Genomic DNA, 18,146 nt, shown 5'->3' with positions numbered 1-18,146 from the left:
TCCCTACGAGATCGATCAAGGTTAAGCGGGAAGCCTCGCGTCACTCGTATTGAAGCTACCGAACTAAAAATAAAGATCGTAAAATAAACTATCGCTTCTTCTCTTTCTTCTTCACCATTCTCTTCCCGATTCTTCCAAAGAGCTCTAAGGGACGACAACGCTCGCACTGGCGAGGGCGACCCGTTCATGGTTGTACCACGTGATCTTTACATAGGGCGCCTCTGATAGAGCTCCTAAAACAATCAGGAAGCAGTCATGTAAAAATCGCGAACCTATTTCGGCCGTTGCATCTACTACGCTCGCTCATCGGAGCCGAGGCTCCACCCCGCGCGCTTTCCTCCTCACTGTGAGCCCCGCTCGCGATCTTCTATCGGCGTCCGCCAAATTAGAACAGGACGTGACATTATATTTAAAATTAATTATATTTATAATTAAATTAATCATTTAATTATAAATTGTGACATTTAATTATAGAATACAGTAGGATAATCGTTAAAAGAAATCCTCGTTCGGACAATCTTATTTTTTATTAAATTATGGACTGAGCTGGATTCTCGATAACAACCGAAGGATTAGTAAAACACACTTATACAATTTAACACATTTATACTTCTAAACCTCTGATTAGATACTTTTTTCGATCTTTAATATTCTAACGCTGGAATAAGTATGTAAAATTAAATTAGAGCGATAATTTTATTATGTATTACAGTGTAAGTTGACTTTGTAAAGGGTTATATAGAAATGTTATTAATTATTATCACTGAAGAAGACTTTGTAAGTCGAAATTGATGAATTTTGTAGCCGTGTGCGTATGCAATTAAAAAACAAATTTTATTTTATTTTTTGAGTTAATTGTAATTGCTCGTTTAAAAACTGCCTTGACATATTGATTATATTGCATGTACCTAGTTTTCTATAATTCCAATATACTGCTTTACTCACTTTCTTTACCGGTGACACCTACAATTAGGATTAAGATTTTACTAAATTGATTTAATAATAAAACTTGATAATGAAATAATTTTACGATGAATATTTAGTAAAATTTCCTCTTTACACAGCCAGTCCCAAATGACCTCCGAGTGATCTTAACTTTGATCTTGACCTTGAGAAGCTCTTAAGAAGCTCAAGGTCATTGATCTTTTCTGTCACTCGTTAGTCATTAAAAAGTTATTAATAAAAACGTTTTTATAAATAGGACACTTTTTCAACATAACAGACATATTCCAACATAAAGAATGTATTACATTTTATTTATTTCCTATTTTAAAAACAAAAATTCTCTGCTTTAAAATAGATTGTTTACTTTAAAAACATAAATTCTCTACTATAAAATAGATTTTCTGTTTTAAAAACAAAAATTGTCTGTTTTAAAATAGATTTCTTGCTTTAAAAACAAAAAATCTATGCTTTTAAATAGATGCTCTGCTTCAAAAACAAAAATTCTCTACTTTAAAATAGATTTCCTGCTTTAAAAACAAAAAATGTCTATTTTTAAATAGATTTTTTGCTTTAAAAACAAAAAATCTATGTTTTAAAACAGATTTCTTGCTTTAAAAACAAAAATTCTTTGCTTTTAAATAGATTTCTTGCTATAAAAACAAAAATTCTCTGTAAACAATAAAAACAACTGTTTTTAAATCAGGAAATCTATTTTAAAGTAGAGATTTTTTGTTTTCAAAGCAGGAAATTTAGTGTATGTTATGTTGAAAGTGTCCTACTCATAAAAACGTTTTTATTTATATCTTTTTAATGAATAACGAGCGACGGAAAATGATCTTGATCTTCTTAAATCAAAGTTAAGATCAAGATCACTCGGAGGTCATTTGGAACTGGCTGTGTAAAGGGGAAGTTTTACTTAATACTTTTTATTTGTGTGACTCTTTATTTTACTGATTTGATACAATATTATGATTTTTTAAATTTTCAGTTCAACTTCGATTATGTGTTGATGAGAAACGGAAAACAGTAGTCTTGATTAGTCGATATCTAGATTTTTCCTTCGATTTATTATGCAACAACATCAGCATTAAAGATTGAAAAAGATTTATATGTCGGACTCCTCCATATAAACTAATTTAAATGTGAAACGACACAATCAGAAAGCAGAAATGTTTAATATGATCGCGATGAGAGTGTTCTTACTCTGCACGATTTTGGTTACCTCACAGATTCTTGGAATTTGGTGCTACTTTGCAAAATCGTCAATAATTCGATTATGATCTGTGCGACAAGGATACGTATCTGATCTTACTCCAAATCAAGTTATCGTCTGAGGTATCACCACGAGGTCCAAAAGAGATTTACCTTTTGCAAAGACAAATTTCGTGAAAGACAAATTTGGATTCCAAAGTGTGACTGGGAGAATCTTTCCGAATGCAAAAGAAATGGCGTTGGTGAATTTCAGTTTGCCATATCAGTCGGTTACGATGGCACCGTTTCTTTACGCGGGCTCAACCGAGGGCTACACGACCGCCCACAGTTTTCATTTGAACACCATGTTACCATCGGGATCTACGATCGGTTATGATGAACAAGAAAGCTTTCATAATGAGCCCTATACTCCACCGATCAAGTACCATCAACATCAACGTAGTCAATCTACACAGCAGAAGAATCATGAGATTTATATGGAACACACGTCCTTTTCGACACAAGATACCCTTTACAATATGTATAACCAGGATCTTAGAAGGACGCGATCAAGGCAGCAACAACAACAAATAAGACCGCCATCGCTTCCCTCATCATTTCATTATCAACAATTGCCTAAACACATCAAAACTCGAATAGAAGATCAACAAAATCAGCCAGAAAGACCTATCGGGTAAATGCAAATTTCTTTTCTTTTTCTTTTTATTTATATTTTTTTATTTTATTTATATTTCTTTTTATTTATATTCTTATCTCTCGTAATATTATACAACTTTAACTAATAATAAAATATCATTTAATAAAATATCTTTAATTTAGATCAAAGCTAATGTTAAATATTCTTAAAATATTCGTAAAATGTTTCTAAAATCCTAAAATAGTATTCTAAGAATATCCCGAAATATTTTAAGAAAAAGTAAAGTAAGTCTTCTTGAAGCTTCCACGGGTACTTTCTATATAAAAGTTATGTGTTTCGCGAGTTTCCTCCGTGTCCAGATTCATTCTTGCAATGCCAACGTTTCGTGAACCTTGCAGTCCACTTCATCAAGGCGAAGAGAGAGTATCAGGCTGCTCTTCGCCCATAATAATTACATATAATATAATACATACACAAACATTTTGATCTAAACGCGAGGTCATTTTCAATGTTAATAAATAAGTATTGAAATTGGCATGAAAACTTTGTTGATTCGAAATATTCTTACTTATTGCAAAGATTAATGGCCTATATCAAAAACTGCAGCCTCTTGTGTCATATTGTAAAAATGTTTTTTATAATTTAGGAATATGATAAAAAAACACAATGCGTTAGTCATGGTCATCCTGCCATTGAATATGATAATAATGGAATGGAACTTGGTGTAATGTAACCATATCTGTTATCACAAAATGAATAAAAGTTATCAATCAGCTTATGAACTGAAATGGTCAACAGATTTATTAATGAAGATTCTTACAGACGTGATTATAAAATTATACATGATACAATGTTTTAACGAGTGCGAGCATGGCGTAGCAGGCAGTGCACGATACTGCTATCCCAGAGATCCCGGGCAGAATCGAAAAATAAATCTGAAAAAAGTTTCCGAATAAATCGTCATTCAGAATCGACTAATAAACCGTAGGTCCCATATGACTATGTCATACAACCAGTGTCCGTATCACAGGCATATGAGAGAAGTTATCACGCTCGGTCACAAGGAATATATAATCAATAGGATTGAGAAATAGGCAATGTTTTAACATCAATTTGCTGAGGATGGTCCAAATTACGAGCCGAAATATTCAAGTCATTTAAGTTATTAAATATTACATTGTATGTAAGATAATTAATTTTAATATTTGACACTGCGCAATTACTTCTTGCGATGAATTGCTCCAATTGCTTTTTTTATCACGATTTATTATTATATTAATAGGAGTCCATCAATTTATTGTTCTTATTGTATATAATTTATTAATAAAGATAAACTAATTTTTAACATATCAATAAAAAAATATCAATATATGAAATATAGACGTTTCGGCTACATGGAGCCTTCCTCAGTATAATTAAATGAACTTATCTCTTTCACTTAACAACTGTTTTAAATAAAAAAAATTCCGTCAATTTATTGATGATAATTGATGGTAAATCATGTCAATTTTTCAAAAGATGTTCATAGTTAAAAAATGCAAAACAAATTACTCGTTTAATAGTGGGAATTACAGTACTGGACAAAATAAATCATACATCTTAAAGAAATTGAATTTGTTTGTGTAACTATTTTTTTAACAAGCAAATAAATTATTGGATAAGAAAATCAAAGCATTTGAAAGTATTTAAATAAAGAAAATGTGAAATAATTAAAATTGTGCTCAATTCCTTTGTAAAAAATTTATTTTTCAATATTGATACACCTTTTACCCTGGACAAAATAAATCATACACTTTTAGAAATATTATACAATATATAGAAATATTAATAATAAGTAACAAATAAATAAAATTAATTTTAATGGTGCTTGGTACTTGGTGTGCCCGCCCTTTGTTTTTAATACTGCTTCCAGTCGACGAGGCACACTTTCGACTAATTTCTTCAAATACTCAGGATCAATTTTATTCCAGGTCTTCTGGAGTACTGTATAATACGATATCTTGTCAGTTACATTTGTTTCATTCACGTTTTCATTTAAATAAACCCACAGATTTTCAATTGGGTTTATATCTGGTGATTGTGGCGGCCATTCGAGCAGTTTTATTTTATTAGATTTGAAAAAGGCAGTGGTTTTTTTTGCCTTATGCTTCGGATCGTTATCTTGTTGGAAGATAAAGTTATTTTTTAAATATAATTTCCAAAAGAGATTCTTTTAAATTCTCGCACAGTACATCAATGTATCCTTCTGCCATCATAATTCCTTTAATTTGAGTCAAATTACCGACACCAGACCAGGCGAAGCACCCCCATATCATAATATTACCACCTCATCAATAAAATAAATAAGAAAAAAAGATTCAAATTTGCCAAAAAATACGTGAATATGCCTCTAGATTTTTGGAAAAAAGTATTATGGTCGGATGAGAGCACATTTGAATTATTCGGACAAAAACGACGGTCTAAGATATGGCGAAAAACTGGTGAAGCTCTCAAAGAAGTAAATATTCAAAAGACTATAAAATATGGAAGTGGTAATATTATGATATGGGGGTGCTTCGCCTGGTCTAGTAACAATATTAAATACTTTAATAAAACATCTCATATTGTTCGTCTATTTGGTCGTTTGGAACTGAATTTTGCTATGCAAACTTCGAACGCTTCTTATTTATATTCTTGTTTGTAAACTAATTGTTAGAAAATGTAATTAAAACGTCATAAAATAGAAAAAATAAAAAAAAGAAAATAAAAAGAAAATTTTTTTAGAAAATACATTTTAGAAAAAATTAATAAAGAAGAAAATATACCTCTTTGGTAGCAGTGAGCATGATCTTCATATGTTATAATACACTACTCGCAGAAATCGAAGCACCACTTCTCACGTCTTCGAAAAATGAGTAAACTTTAAATGAGTTAACTTCTACATATATGGTCAGAATGAGACGTATAGAAAAGCATTTTGTAGCTGGAAATCTCTATTTATCATATCTTTAAATAACGATATGACTGACGATTTTTACGGAGCTTCACGATTACAAACAATATCTATAGAGTTTCAAATTTTTTTGTGAACTTTGTGAAGTTATGCAGTAAATGAAAAGTTGGGCACAAATACTGTTTACAGCTTCCGAAAACATGAATTTAATTTGATTTTTTGATGAACATTGTGCGACTTTTTTTTACCGAGTTATTCAACATTGAATAGAAAATGGTTCTTTTGACTTTGACTATTCATAAAAGACGAACGGAGTAACGTATAGTATACGTTAAAAAAGAAAAAAAATTCAAAGTTTTCACTTTAGATGTTCGTATCATTTCTTAGACACAAATAAGCTTTTTAAAAAAGCACAAATAAGCTTTTTAAAAAACTTAAGTGAAAGATAAAGTTAAAAATTGAGACAATTATCTGTTTCTATTCAACACGCTCTACTCCGATCAAAAAGAGAGAGAAATCTTACGATGTTAACGTAATTTTAAATTTTAAAGTCTACTGATTTCAACGGAAAAAAATAGTTGTGACATTTTTAAATTAATGTTATTTTCATGTTTAAAGTTACGACTTTGGACAAAACGGCAATCACTGTATTCATCCTAATCTTATGTCGCAGTAGACATTAACGTTACTCAAAGCGTACCACATGGAGATTGCACAGTCGGATTTATGAATCATTTGTGTGTGTGTGTGTGTGTGTGTGTGTGCGCGTGCGTGCGTGCGTGAGTAAGTATATAACAAAATTAAATTTTTAGTATAAAGAATTTTTAATATTGCTGCCTCTATTTTGAAACACTGTCTTACATTACAAACATTCTATGCATTTAATATATGTAGAAACGTTTTAAATACTTCTTAGATTTGTTAGATCTTTGCGCATTGCTTTAGCGTTTTAATCATTTTTTTTGGGAACATTTTCTTAAAATTTTTGTATATATAATGATGCTACAACATCTTGCTGAATACGGTACGATATGCATTGTCACACTGTTACAAGAAGGCTACAGCCAATGATATTATATTATATATTACAAACTTAATAAGAATTAATCAGTCTGTTAAAAATTTAGTCTTGTATGATTTACACACACGCGCGCGCGCGCGCGCGCGCGCACACACACACACACACACACACACACACACACACACACACACACACACACACACACAAAAGAATAAATAAAAGCATAAATCCGACTGTGTAAACTTCATGTGGTACACTTCGAGTAACGCTAATGTGTATTGCGATTTAAGATTAGAATGAACACAGCAATTGCCGTTTTGCCCAAAGTCATAACTTTGAACAAAAAAATAACATTAATTAAAAAATGTCACAACTATTTTCTTCTACTATTTTTTCTCGTTGAAGTCAATAGACTCTAAAGTTTAAAATTACGTTACCATTGTAGGGTTTCTCTCTCTTTTTGATCGGAGTAGAGCGTGTTGAATAGAAATAGATAATTGTCTCAATTTTTAACTTTATCTTTCACTTAAGTTTACATAAAAAGTCTTATTTGTGTCTAAGCAATGATACAAACATCTGAAGAGAAAATTTTGAATTTTTTTTCTTTTTCACTGTATACTATACGTTACTCCGTTCTTCTTTTATGAGCAGTCAAAGTCAAAAGAACCATTTTCAATTCAATGTTGACTCGGTAAAAAAAAGTCGCACAATGTTCATCAAAAAAGCAATTTAAAGGTTCATGGTTTCGAAAGTTGTAAACAGTATTTGTGCCCGACTTCTCATTTACTGCATAACTTCACAAAGTTCACAAAAAATTTTGAAACTCTATGGATCATTGTTTGTAATTGTGAAACTCCGGAAAAATCGTCAGTCATATTGTTATTTAAAGATCTGAAAAGTAGAAATTTCCAGTTATAAAATGCTTTTCTGTAAATCTCATTAGACCATATATGCAGAAGTTGCACTCATCTAAAGTGTTCTTATTTTAAGTGTTTTTATATGACTAATTTTTCTACTTAAATTAAATTTTATCATTTTATACGGTTAACTCTCTAATTTTTTGTAATAACATTTAAATTAAGCAAGATAACGTAATTTTGCGATAATGCTTTATATATTATTTTGAAGGAGAATTAAATAACTACTATTTTAGTTGGAAAAAAATGTCTTTGAATGAATTGTGGTATAATAATTTTATTTAAGAGGAATTTAAACCATTTGTGGATTGGAATAGGAAGATCCTTCAATAAGATATACGTATACTTGTGTTTTATTGTATAAAAAGATAGTTCCATTTGGATTAAGTAAATAATAAAGATCACTTGGTTTTACTTTTTATTTTGATAGTAGAATTTAACTTGGCGCCACATTTGTTGATATCAAATTTTTTATACAAATGATATATATCATTAGATTAATATTCATTATTTATTTAATTTAGCATAGTAAAGAAATGGAATTTAACTACGCGCTAGTTCTTGATATTAAATCCTTTATAAGAATGATACATATTATTAAAGTTAATATTATTTATTTAGTTTGGTATTCGAATTATATGGAATTTAACTTAACGCCAATTGTTCATATCAAATCTTTTTTACGAATAATATATAAAATTTTGAGGAATTTAACTTGACGCCAATTTTATTGATATTAAATCTTTTATATAAATGATACATATGATTAGAGTTAAGTAAATAACAAGAGATAATATTATTTGTGTTTTACTTTTTAATTTGATAGAATTTAACTTGATTGTTTAAGATTATAGCATCTGGATTTTAATTTTTCATTTGATACATTAATTTTTTTCAAAGAGTAATAATTTTTGACAGAGAATTAAAATTGCCATATTTGGGTTGAATAAGAAGACTTTTAATAAAAATATCCTTGAAAAAAAATGAAAACTACTATTTTAATTGGGTTGAATATAAGAATATTCTTAATAAATATATACTTCCATCTCTTGGTTAATTTGCAGCATCGCTTGTGTCTAACAGATTGATAACTCGCCACTGGTAATGATAATAATGGCAGCAACTTTTTACCAGAGGATCAAAATGCCGCTTATGCGGTGAAAAATAACACGCCACTATCGTCTCCAGATATAATATACTTATTATGTGTAAATGCGCGTTTGAAATCGGTCATACTTTCCAAAATCTAAAAATTTAATTCCCGCCCACGAGAAACATGAGAGGTCGGAGAGAAGAGTAAAGAGAATGGCGACTAGAGAATCTCGAAAGAAGAGAGTAGCAAACTGCATCACGTGACCCATCTCTTCTGATTCTCTGATTAGGAGCGGTCATCAAAGCTCCATAGGCATGGAAGTGGAAGAGATTGGAGAAAACTAATCATGTGATCCTTGTCCTGATTGGACGCTGTTATTCACGTGATGCAATTTGCTACTCTCTCATAGCCAGTTTATAATCGGTTCTTATTTTAACCGTCTTAAGCCGGTTCTACATTAGTTGCAAGCTGATCGCAAGTTTGTTGCGACAGTTAATATGAAACGTTGATTTCAAAATCCAAGTTTCAGATTGACTGTCGCAACAAACTTGCGATCAGCTTGCAACTAATGTAGAACCGGCTTTAAGTAATGTTTTAAGTCGTTAATGCGGTCTTCTAATTGATTCATGACATACTTAAGATTAAATATAAGATCCATCTATGAATACCGGCCATGTGTGGTGCGCTCAGTTGGACGGTATCTCTCTCTAAATCTCCGCCGTTTCTGTCTATAGCCTTGTGCCTACGATGCTAAAAATCGGTCCGAGACCTCGGATAAAGAAAGAATTGACCAATCACAATGGTCGTATCAAATGATTTATTAATTCCTTCTCTGTCTGAGATCTCGGACCGATTTCTAGAGCCGTTTCACCAATGCCGTTTATAATTAATTGGCGTTGATGAAACTGGCCCCTAGCATCATAAACATTGGGCTTAAGAATAGAAATTGATGAATATCAAACGTCATTTGATTTTGACACTGAAAATGAGCATCGAGCGTCAGCATGAAAAGGCCTTTATGAATGTCGCATAAGAGACAAAAGCCAATTTGAAACGCGAGATTTATTTTGAAAAGTTGGCATACTCAGGATTAGTTTTAACTTTCAACGCCAGTTAGCTTAATCGGCCGTTGACTGATCAATCGCCTTTGCTATTAGTAGAATCGATCAATTGCGGTTGACAGTTAATTAAGATTAAGCTTGATCGGTGTTAGTGAAATCGGCCTTCAATCTTTCCTTGTCTGACATACTTTATAACGCATTTTATAATTAATTTCTCTTTCTAACTTTCATAATTTATGTCTTAAATTAAATATTGAATAAAGAATTAAATGAACAATCACAGTGTCAGTAGCCAATATAGAATAAGTAAAATGATATCACCAACGCAGTAAATACCATATTGTTAACTAATTGTAAGTTAGGAAATGATAATGACAAAGCGATTTATTCGATCTCGATCATTTGTTTATAATTTATTATTTAATAAAAAGAGATCGAACGAAAATGTAATTATACACTACATTTGTTAATTAAGCCAGAAGATGATGACGATTTATACGCTGGTAATTGTTAATTAAGCTAAGAAATAATAATGAAAAGGTAATTTATTTCTATTTGTTTATAAAATAATTAGATTAATAATTATCGGTGTATAATTTCGTTTTCATCCAATGTCCTTTTGTTAAATATTGAGTTATAAACAAATGGAGATCGAATAAATTGCTTTGTCAGTATCATTTTCTAGCTTAATTAACAAATACCAGCGTATAATTCCATTTTCGTTTGATCTTCTTTTGTTAAATATTAATTATAAATAAATAGAAATAAATCGATTTTTCATTATTATTTTCTAGCTTAGTTAACAAATACCAATGAATAATTTCATTTCTATTTAATCTTTTTTTGTTAAATATTAAGTTATAAACAAATGGAGGTCGAGATTGAAGAAATCGCTTTTTAAATAATATTTCCTAGTTTTTAGCATTACTAGCGTATTTTATTATTATACTGATTTTACCGATCCTGTTTCGAAAAAACCGACCGAGATTTATTGTAGTATTCACGCCATGCTTAGCGCCACGACACTGTCGTGTCTCCAGATGTCTTTAGATCGCAGCGCTCCTTCGTAAAGCATGTCAAAAGGACACGAAACTACCGCTTATGTAAATAATGTTAGAAGGACACGAAACGAATATGTGGAATGCGGTCGACGATGACGACGTATCTTAATCTGAAAAAGTGACAGTTCGGAACTTTGCGTCGTGATATCTCCGCTTGTAGAGTACGTACAGAAAAAATAAAAACACTTTTATTATAAACTTGATAATAAGGAATATTAGAACGAGGAATATAAACGATATTAAATATTACTTTGTGACTAATAAATATACAGAACCTGCGAATAATACTGCTAATTTATATACCTGTAAAAAATTTGTTTTCTATAATTCTAATTCGAATGATATTGATGAATTGATTGAAACCAATTTAATTGCTTCCAATTATAAATATTTTACATATAAAATTACCGAGACAAATGATCATTGGTTTAAAAATGTCAGTAGTATTTTAATACCTAAAGAAGTACAGTCATTATTGCAATTAGATGAAAATTTTTGTCTTCCTAATTATAATATAATAAATACTACTATTGACTTTGTTAAACACTTTGTTGAATATAATTTTATGAAACTTAAAATCCCTAAAATTACTGAAATGAGGAATAAAATATTTCCGTTATTAAAAAACATAAAGCATGTTTTTAAACGTACCAATATTGAAAATGACATACTATCTCTCCTTGCATCAACAAAAACTTTTTTAAATGACAATCCTAACATTATTTTCACACGAGCGAACAAAGGCAATGTAGTTGTGGCACTAAATAAACATGAGTATATACATAAAATAGAATTGTTATTTGCAGACTCTAATATTTATGAAAATTTAAGACGTAATCCAGTAAATAAAATTATTACTGAATTAAAATTATTATTGAAGGATTGGAAGAATTACGGATACCTTTTGGACTATAATTATAATAATTTAAATTGTACTACACCAATCTTACTACTAGTTTATCTAAGATCCACAAAATTGGATGTCCGTTGAGGGTTATAGTTTCATCGATTGGAAGTCCACTCCATAATTTAGCATCTTTCCTACATAAGATCATTAATAAGAGTTTACCTCTAGCAAACAACTCTACAGTTAATAGCTATTTTTTGACTAAAAAAATCTCAAATTTGACATTTTTTACTGAAGCTTTTCTTTTATCTTTGGACGTAATATCACTCTTACTAACGTATTGTGGATCTAGTTCTTGATGGAATATCCAATAGATGGTACCTTATAGAAAAAAATACTGACATCTCAAAAACAGAATTTTTTAAAGCATTAAAATTAGTTGTTAATTCCACTTTTTTTTATATTTAATGAGAAATTTTATAGACAAACCTTTGGTTTACCCATGGGTTCTCCACTATCTCCTATACTTGCTGATTTAGTCATGCAGGACTTAATTAGTTTCGTTAAATAAGCTTTCTGAGACACCACTGTTTTATGTAAGATATGTTGATGACATTGCTTTAGCTATTGACAATGCTCGTATTGATCAGATTCTTATTAAATTCAATTCTTACCACCCAAGACTACAATTTACAGTGGAAATTGGTAAAGACTCATTAAATTTCTTGGACATTTGCTTGATAAAAAAAGAGACTCTTATTTTTGATTAGTATCGTAAACCTACATTTTCTTAATTATTTCTCATAGCATCCTCTCTGTCAAAAAATTGGCACGATTATTGGTTTGATTGATAGAATTTTATTACTTTCTCATCCAAGTTTTCATAAAAAAAATTTTGACTTATAAAGTTATAAAAATCCTTCTGAATAATGGTTATCCTCTAAGTTAGATATTTTTAATTATCAAAAAAAGACTTTACAAAAAAATTTGATCTCTTTAATCGTGTTGATAATTTTGTTATTAATAAACAATTGACAACCCAAGAAGATATCAATAATAAAAAATTTTTCTGTATACCATTTATTCTTAATATTTCTAAAAAAATCGGTATGCTCTTAAAAAAATGTACCATTTTTACGTATGGCTTATAGAGGCATAAATAAGGTCAATAGATTTATCAAAGTTCAGAAAAATGCTACCTTAATCTTCTCAATCTAATTTAGTATATAAGATTGACTATAAAGACTGTGATGCATCATATGTTGGATAGACAAGCAGATACCTAAAAATGCGCATAAGTGACAACATTTGATTATCACACAACATCGGATAGATTTATTTGATGAATTTGATTGCAATAACGTACATATTTTAGCAAAGAGCAAATTTTACATAAAAGATTGTTATCAGAGATGATACATATTAAAAAACAAAAACAAGGTCTAAATTTACAAAACAATACACTTTCTTTCGATTCGTTATATATAGAACTATTTTCAGATACGTAATGCTTTCAATCTATATCGTTTATACTTGGATTTATATTTTTACTTATTGTTTTTGTAAGTACATGTTCTGTTACCCACTGTTTCTTTTAATTTTCATTTTACATCTGTCTACCAAACAGTTATGTCGTGTCTAATATTTTTAAATTTTGTTTCATGTAAGTAAACTAAAGTTGGATTTTTACTGTTATTTATATTAACTTTTTAATTTATTCACATTTATATTACATAGTAAATGGAACAGTTTAATGAAACATGTACAACAAATCTTATAAAAACAGTTTAATCTTGGCAGTCATGTAAGTTTTTTTTTTACCATTTTTACGCCTATATCTTATGTTAGCATTTTTTAAATTATTTTTAACCTTTTGGTCGATCATTTTTAAAACAAAATATTTTTCTTTTTAGTTAACTTAACAATTTAATGACCAAGATTAACTCGGATATCGCTATTACGGTTTTTTTCGCATTTTGTATGTTATTAGTTTATGTGCTATCTCGTATGTGCTATCATTATGTAATTTTGTTAATATATTTTTTTGTACTGAAGAGGACCTTTGACCGTAGGTCGAAACGTATACGTTTAATATTCACTTTGAATAAATGGTAAAAATACATACTAATAAAAAATTCTCCAGATAGAACTGAATGACGCGTATAGACAGACAGATTTTTACAGAAGGTCTTTCTTCCGTGTGGTGAGCGGACTTTATCGTTGTCTTCCTACAAGGATTCTCGATTGGTTTCTGGATACACAGGAAAAATCCTGTAATGTGCTTTTCCGAAAAGAAAGAGAGAGATTAAATCACAAACTCTTATGGCTGTGTGATAAAAAGGAAGCACAGACCATAACCAGAATCAAACCTATTTTATATGAATGTGATACAGGCATACGTGCTGGCCCAACATCCGTGCACAAGGACACATCGAATGTCAACAATCCTTCACTTACGTTATCTCCTAGCAACTTGATATCCATACATCCCAGTTCCTTCACCTCACACAGATCTTCGTCCCTGACCACTGTCCGAAACGGGTGGTTCCTCAACCTATCCTCTGTGTCCATTCCAACAGACATACAGTGTTTCCTACAACTAGGTGAGAACTTCGCTCTTCCACTAAACGATAAACGTAAGATTATTTTCGATTGCATTAAGAGTGTTGAAACTGGTGTGCATCGCATGCCGATCGAAAATAGGATCGCGATCACCAACCACTCCATTCCAATTCTTAACGGCATCATTTCCTCTCCAATCACAACATCTCCGATTGATAAATTATTGTTAAGAATGGAATCGAAGACACGCGCCTTTTTGTCGGAGCATACCAATGTCCTTTTCACACACGCAGATAAGGGCAATGTCACAGTCGCTTTAGACAGAGAGGTCTACATGGAAAAGATGATCACTCTGCTGAATGACAAGGACACATACTCTCTTATCAATAAAGATCCCATCAGGAAAATCACGACAGCGATAAGGTCCATGCTCACCAGATGGAAGACGAAGAAGTATATTAGCGAAACAAAATACAAGACCTTATATTGTAGTGACGGATCACTTCCGAGAGCTTATGGTGTGCCGAAAATACATAAACCTTGTTGCCCTTTGAGGGTCATTGTCTCTTCGTTGGGCAGTCCGCTCTATCCACTGGCGACATTCTTACACAATATATTAATTAAATCCATTCCTAAAGCAAAGAGTCATATAAAAAATAGTTTCGAACTTGTTGAGAAACTAAAAAGATTACACACTACAGACCAATATAAATTAATCTCACTGGACGTAAAATCTCTGTTCACGAATGTTCCGGTGGATATAGCCATAGACTGCATCAATGAACATTGGATGTATGTTGCCGGAGACTGTCCTCTACCTAGGGAGGAGTTTGTGGGGGCAATAAGGTTCATTCTTGATTCCACATTTTTTTCGTTTAACAACAATTTTTATAAACAGAGTTACGGCACTCCTATGGGGTCCCCCTTATCACCTGTAATAGCGGACTTGGTGATGAGGAGACTTGAGACGGTGTCCTTGATGTCGTTGAACTTGGACGCAATATTTTATTTTAGATACGTGGATGATATTTGTACTGCGGTTGAACCATCAAGAATTGACTCAATAGTAGAACAATTTAACTCGTTCCATCCACGATTACAATTCACTTCTGAATTTGGGGGTGATGAAATTAATTTCCTGGATGTGACTATATCGATCATTGGAAACGGGTTTGGAGTTGATTGGTACCGTAAGCCGACCTTTTCAGGGAGGTTTTTGAATTTTTATTCTAACCACCCCATTGCACAAAAAAGAGGAACGATTTTTTCGCTGGTTGACAGAACAATTTTACTTTCGGACTTTCGATTTTACACACAAAATTTGACACTTATCATTAACATTTTATTAGACAATGACTACCCATTATCATTTATATTTGACACAATCAACCTACGAATTAAAAACTTGAATAGAAATAGACACATAACACAGAACAGTATGAATGACAAGGACGAAGCGAAGGAATCAGTGTCCTGGCTTACGGTTCCGTTCATCCCGCGCCACACAGAAAAGTTCAATCGGTTCAACAATAACGACATCAGGGTTTCTTTCCGTAGTCCGAACAAACTCAAAAAATACATTAAGGTACACAAAGATGTTCATCCACACACATCAAAGAACAACGTAGTGTACAAAATTTCTTGCAATGATTGTGACGCTACGTACGTGGGACAGACAGGCAGAAAACTAAAGACAAGGATTGCAGAACATCGCAATCACATTAAATACAACACGTCGGCACGATCGGTAATAACGGAGCATAGGAGACAACTCGACCACGAATTTAAATGGGAGGAGGTCGAAATCTTAGATGAAGAGCCCAGCTATCGGAGACGTTTAGTTTCAGAGATGATTAATATCAGGAAACAAAAGAATGGTATCAATTTGCAGACAGATACCGATGGCCTCCACAAAGCGTATATTCCAATCATAAATAGAGTTTGACTTTCGGTTACGAACAGCCCGTCTCCTCGCTCAGTCTGTGTTGATCCTCACTATTGAACGTACATGATAATCGATACATTATGTCTGTTTTACATATCTACGTTCCTTCTCTCTGTACATATTTCAAAAGTTTTTTAGTTCTTTTTGGACATATTAATTCAAACTTCTTACACATGATTTCCGGTGAGTTTTTATGAAATAATTTTTATGGATTTTGTTTGAATTTCGGTATTTTATATTATTTTATTTTATACGTATTTGTCCGTTACGTTTTTTGTTTTTAATTTATCCGTTTTATTAACTAGAACTTCAACAATGACAATTTTAATATTTTTGACTGTTCAACCATACGGAAGTTATGTTTCGAGATCAAGACTCACCCGAACTGTGATTATTCGGAATATACGAATACTTGCGACAATTGAATTTGTTCTGTTACTTTTCATTGTACTAATGTCTGAAGAGGGCTCAAACTGGTAGCCGAAACTTGTCATGTATTAGTTTATAGTCTTATTTTTTGGCGTGATGTTTCATCGCGTTTAATATAATATATAATTTTATGTAAAAATTAAAAAAATGTGGTTGACTCTTACTTCGCCCGTTGATTGAATTTTGTTATTATGATAAAAAAATGTTTTAAACATAATGGTCCGTATTCAGAATGCGCTTATAACGATGTTAGCGCACTAACATGCTATAATTTACGTTACTACAGAATATCAGAGATAAAAGTGTATTCTGAATACGGGTCAATGACTTCAGAACTACAAAAACTTTATTTACACCAATAAATGTTATTGTAAAAGCATCGAAGATAGGTATACTAGGCGGGTTCTAGTGGTTCTCTGAGAAGGGGAGCGGAGCGCGGGGGGTATCGGTAGACGCGGGAAGGTCCCTAATCACCAGTATTGCTGTTTATAAACAGTGATAACCAGGGTTCTATATTTACGTAAACACAGAACTTCGATCAATGAATTACATAAACATACCATATGCGTGATGACACTCCGCTATGCGTTCCGTATTTTTTTCGCCGTCGCCGCCGCCCGTCGCCGTTGCCGCGCCACCATCCCGGTGAGAATATGTACTTAGATTCCACGTGGATTCAACGTGGACTAGCACGTGGATTCTACGAGTGGCAGTTCATTCAAACACGATACCAAAATCCATGTGGAAATCGAATCTATATTTCTAATCGATTTTTCTTACAAGATTTCACATAATATCCATCTATATAACAATGAGAACAGATACGTGGAATTCACGTGGATTTTACGTGAATAATCGAGTGACAATCCGCTCAAATAATCCACGTGAAAGTCTAATATATATCTCTAATCAATTTTCTTCTGCGAGTTTCTACGTAATATCCACATATGTAAATATTTTACTGGATTTTCACGTGGATATAATTCATGAATACTTATATTAGTTTCCATTAATTAACGTGGATATCATATCGTTATACCGTGTAAATTTTTTTGAGTGAAATCTCTCTTCAAGAGTAAAAATTGAGCGTCTTTAAAAAGAATGAAAATATTCTCACTGTTGTTCAAGAGTGGAAGATTTTACTTTCTTATAATTAATTGGATCAAGATTTATATTTATTAATAAAATTCACTTTTTTTGACTCCAAAAGAGTAAATTTTACTCCAAAGAATTTCGAGAAAATCTTTTGGAGTAAAACTTTAAGAGAGTGAAAAATCTGCCACTTTTGAATAAGGTTGGATTTGTACTCTTTCAAGATATTAAATTTTCATTATTTAGGAGTAAAATTTCACTCCAAAAATGTAGAGAATAGTTACATAAATTATTAATATAAAAGTAACTTTATCTCTGTTTGTACATAAATTCAAATCTTCACATATATATATATATATATATATATATATATATATATATATTTATTTTTT

At 31.4% G+C, this 18,146-nt stretch overlaps 2 protein-coding genes across 2 annotated transcripts in view; both read left to right on the top strand.

The window, feature by feature from the left end:
• The window catches only part of LOC108746500, an 86,679-nt gene extending 83,845 nt beyond the window's left edge, over positions 1–2,834 (top strand). The window contains exon 2 of the mRNA XM_018483318.1: positions 1,934–2,834. Coding sequence (XP_018338820.1) covers positions 2,391–2,834 — 444 coding nt within the window. The 5' untranslated portion in view covers positions 1,934–2,390. The remainder of the gene's footprint in view (positions 1–1,933) is intronic.
• Positions 2,835–5,177: 2,343 nt separating this feature from the next.
• Positions 5,178–15,478, top strand: LOC108746499 (the record flags this gene model as incomplete). Its single annotated transcript, XM_018483317.1, has 3 exons — positions 5,178–5,325; positions 14,120–15,134; positions 15,303–15,478. Coding segments are annotated over exons 1-3 (1,339 nt in total), but the record flags the coding sequence as incomplete, so codon positions are not given.
• Between the last annotated feature and the right edge of the window lie 2,668 nt (positions 15,479–18,146).

This window comes from Trachymyrmex septentrionalis, unplaced genomic scaffold, assembly GCF_001594115.1.
Source record: "Trachymyrmex septentrionalis isolate Tsep2-gDNA-1 unplaced genomic scaffold, Tsep1.0 scaffold175, whole genome shotgun sequence".
Taxonomy (NCBI): Eukaryota; Metazoa; Arthropoda; class Insecta; order Hymenoptera; family Formicidae; genus Trachymyrmex; species Trachymyrmex septentrionalis.
The sequence above is the reverse complement of the archived record's forward strand: the minus strand, read 5'-3'. Positions and strand labels throughout refer to the sequence as shown.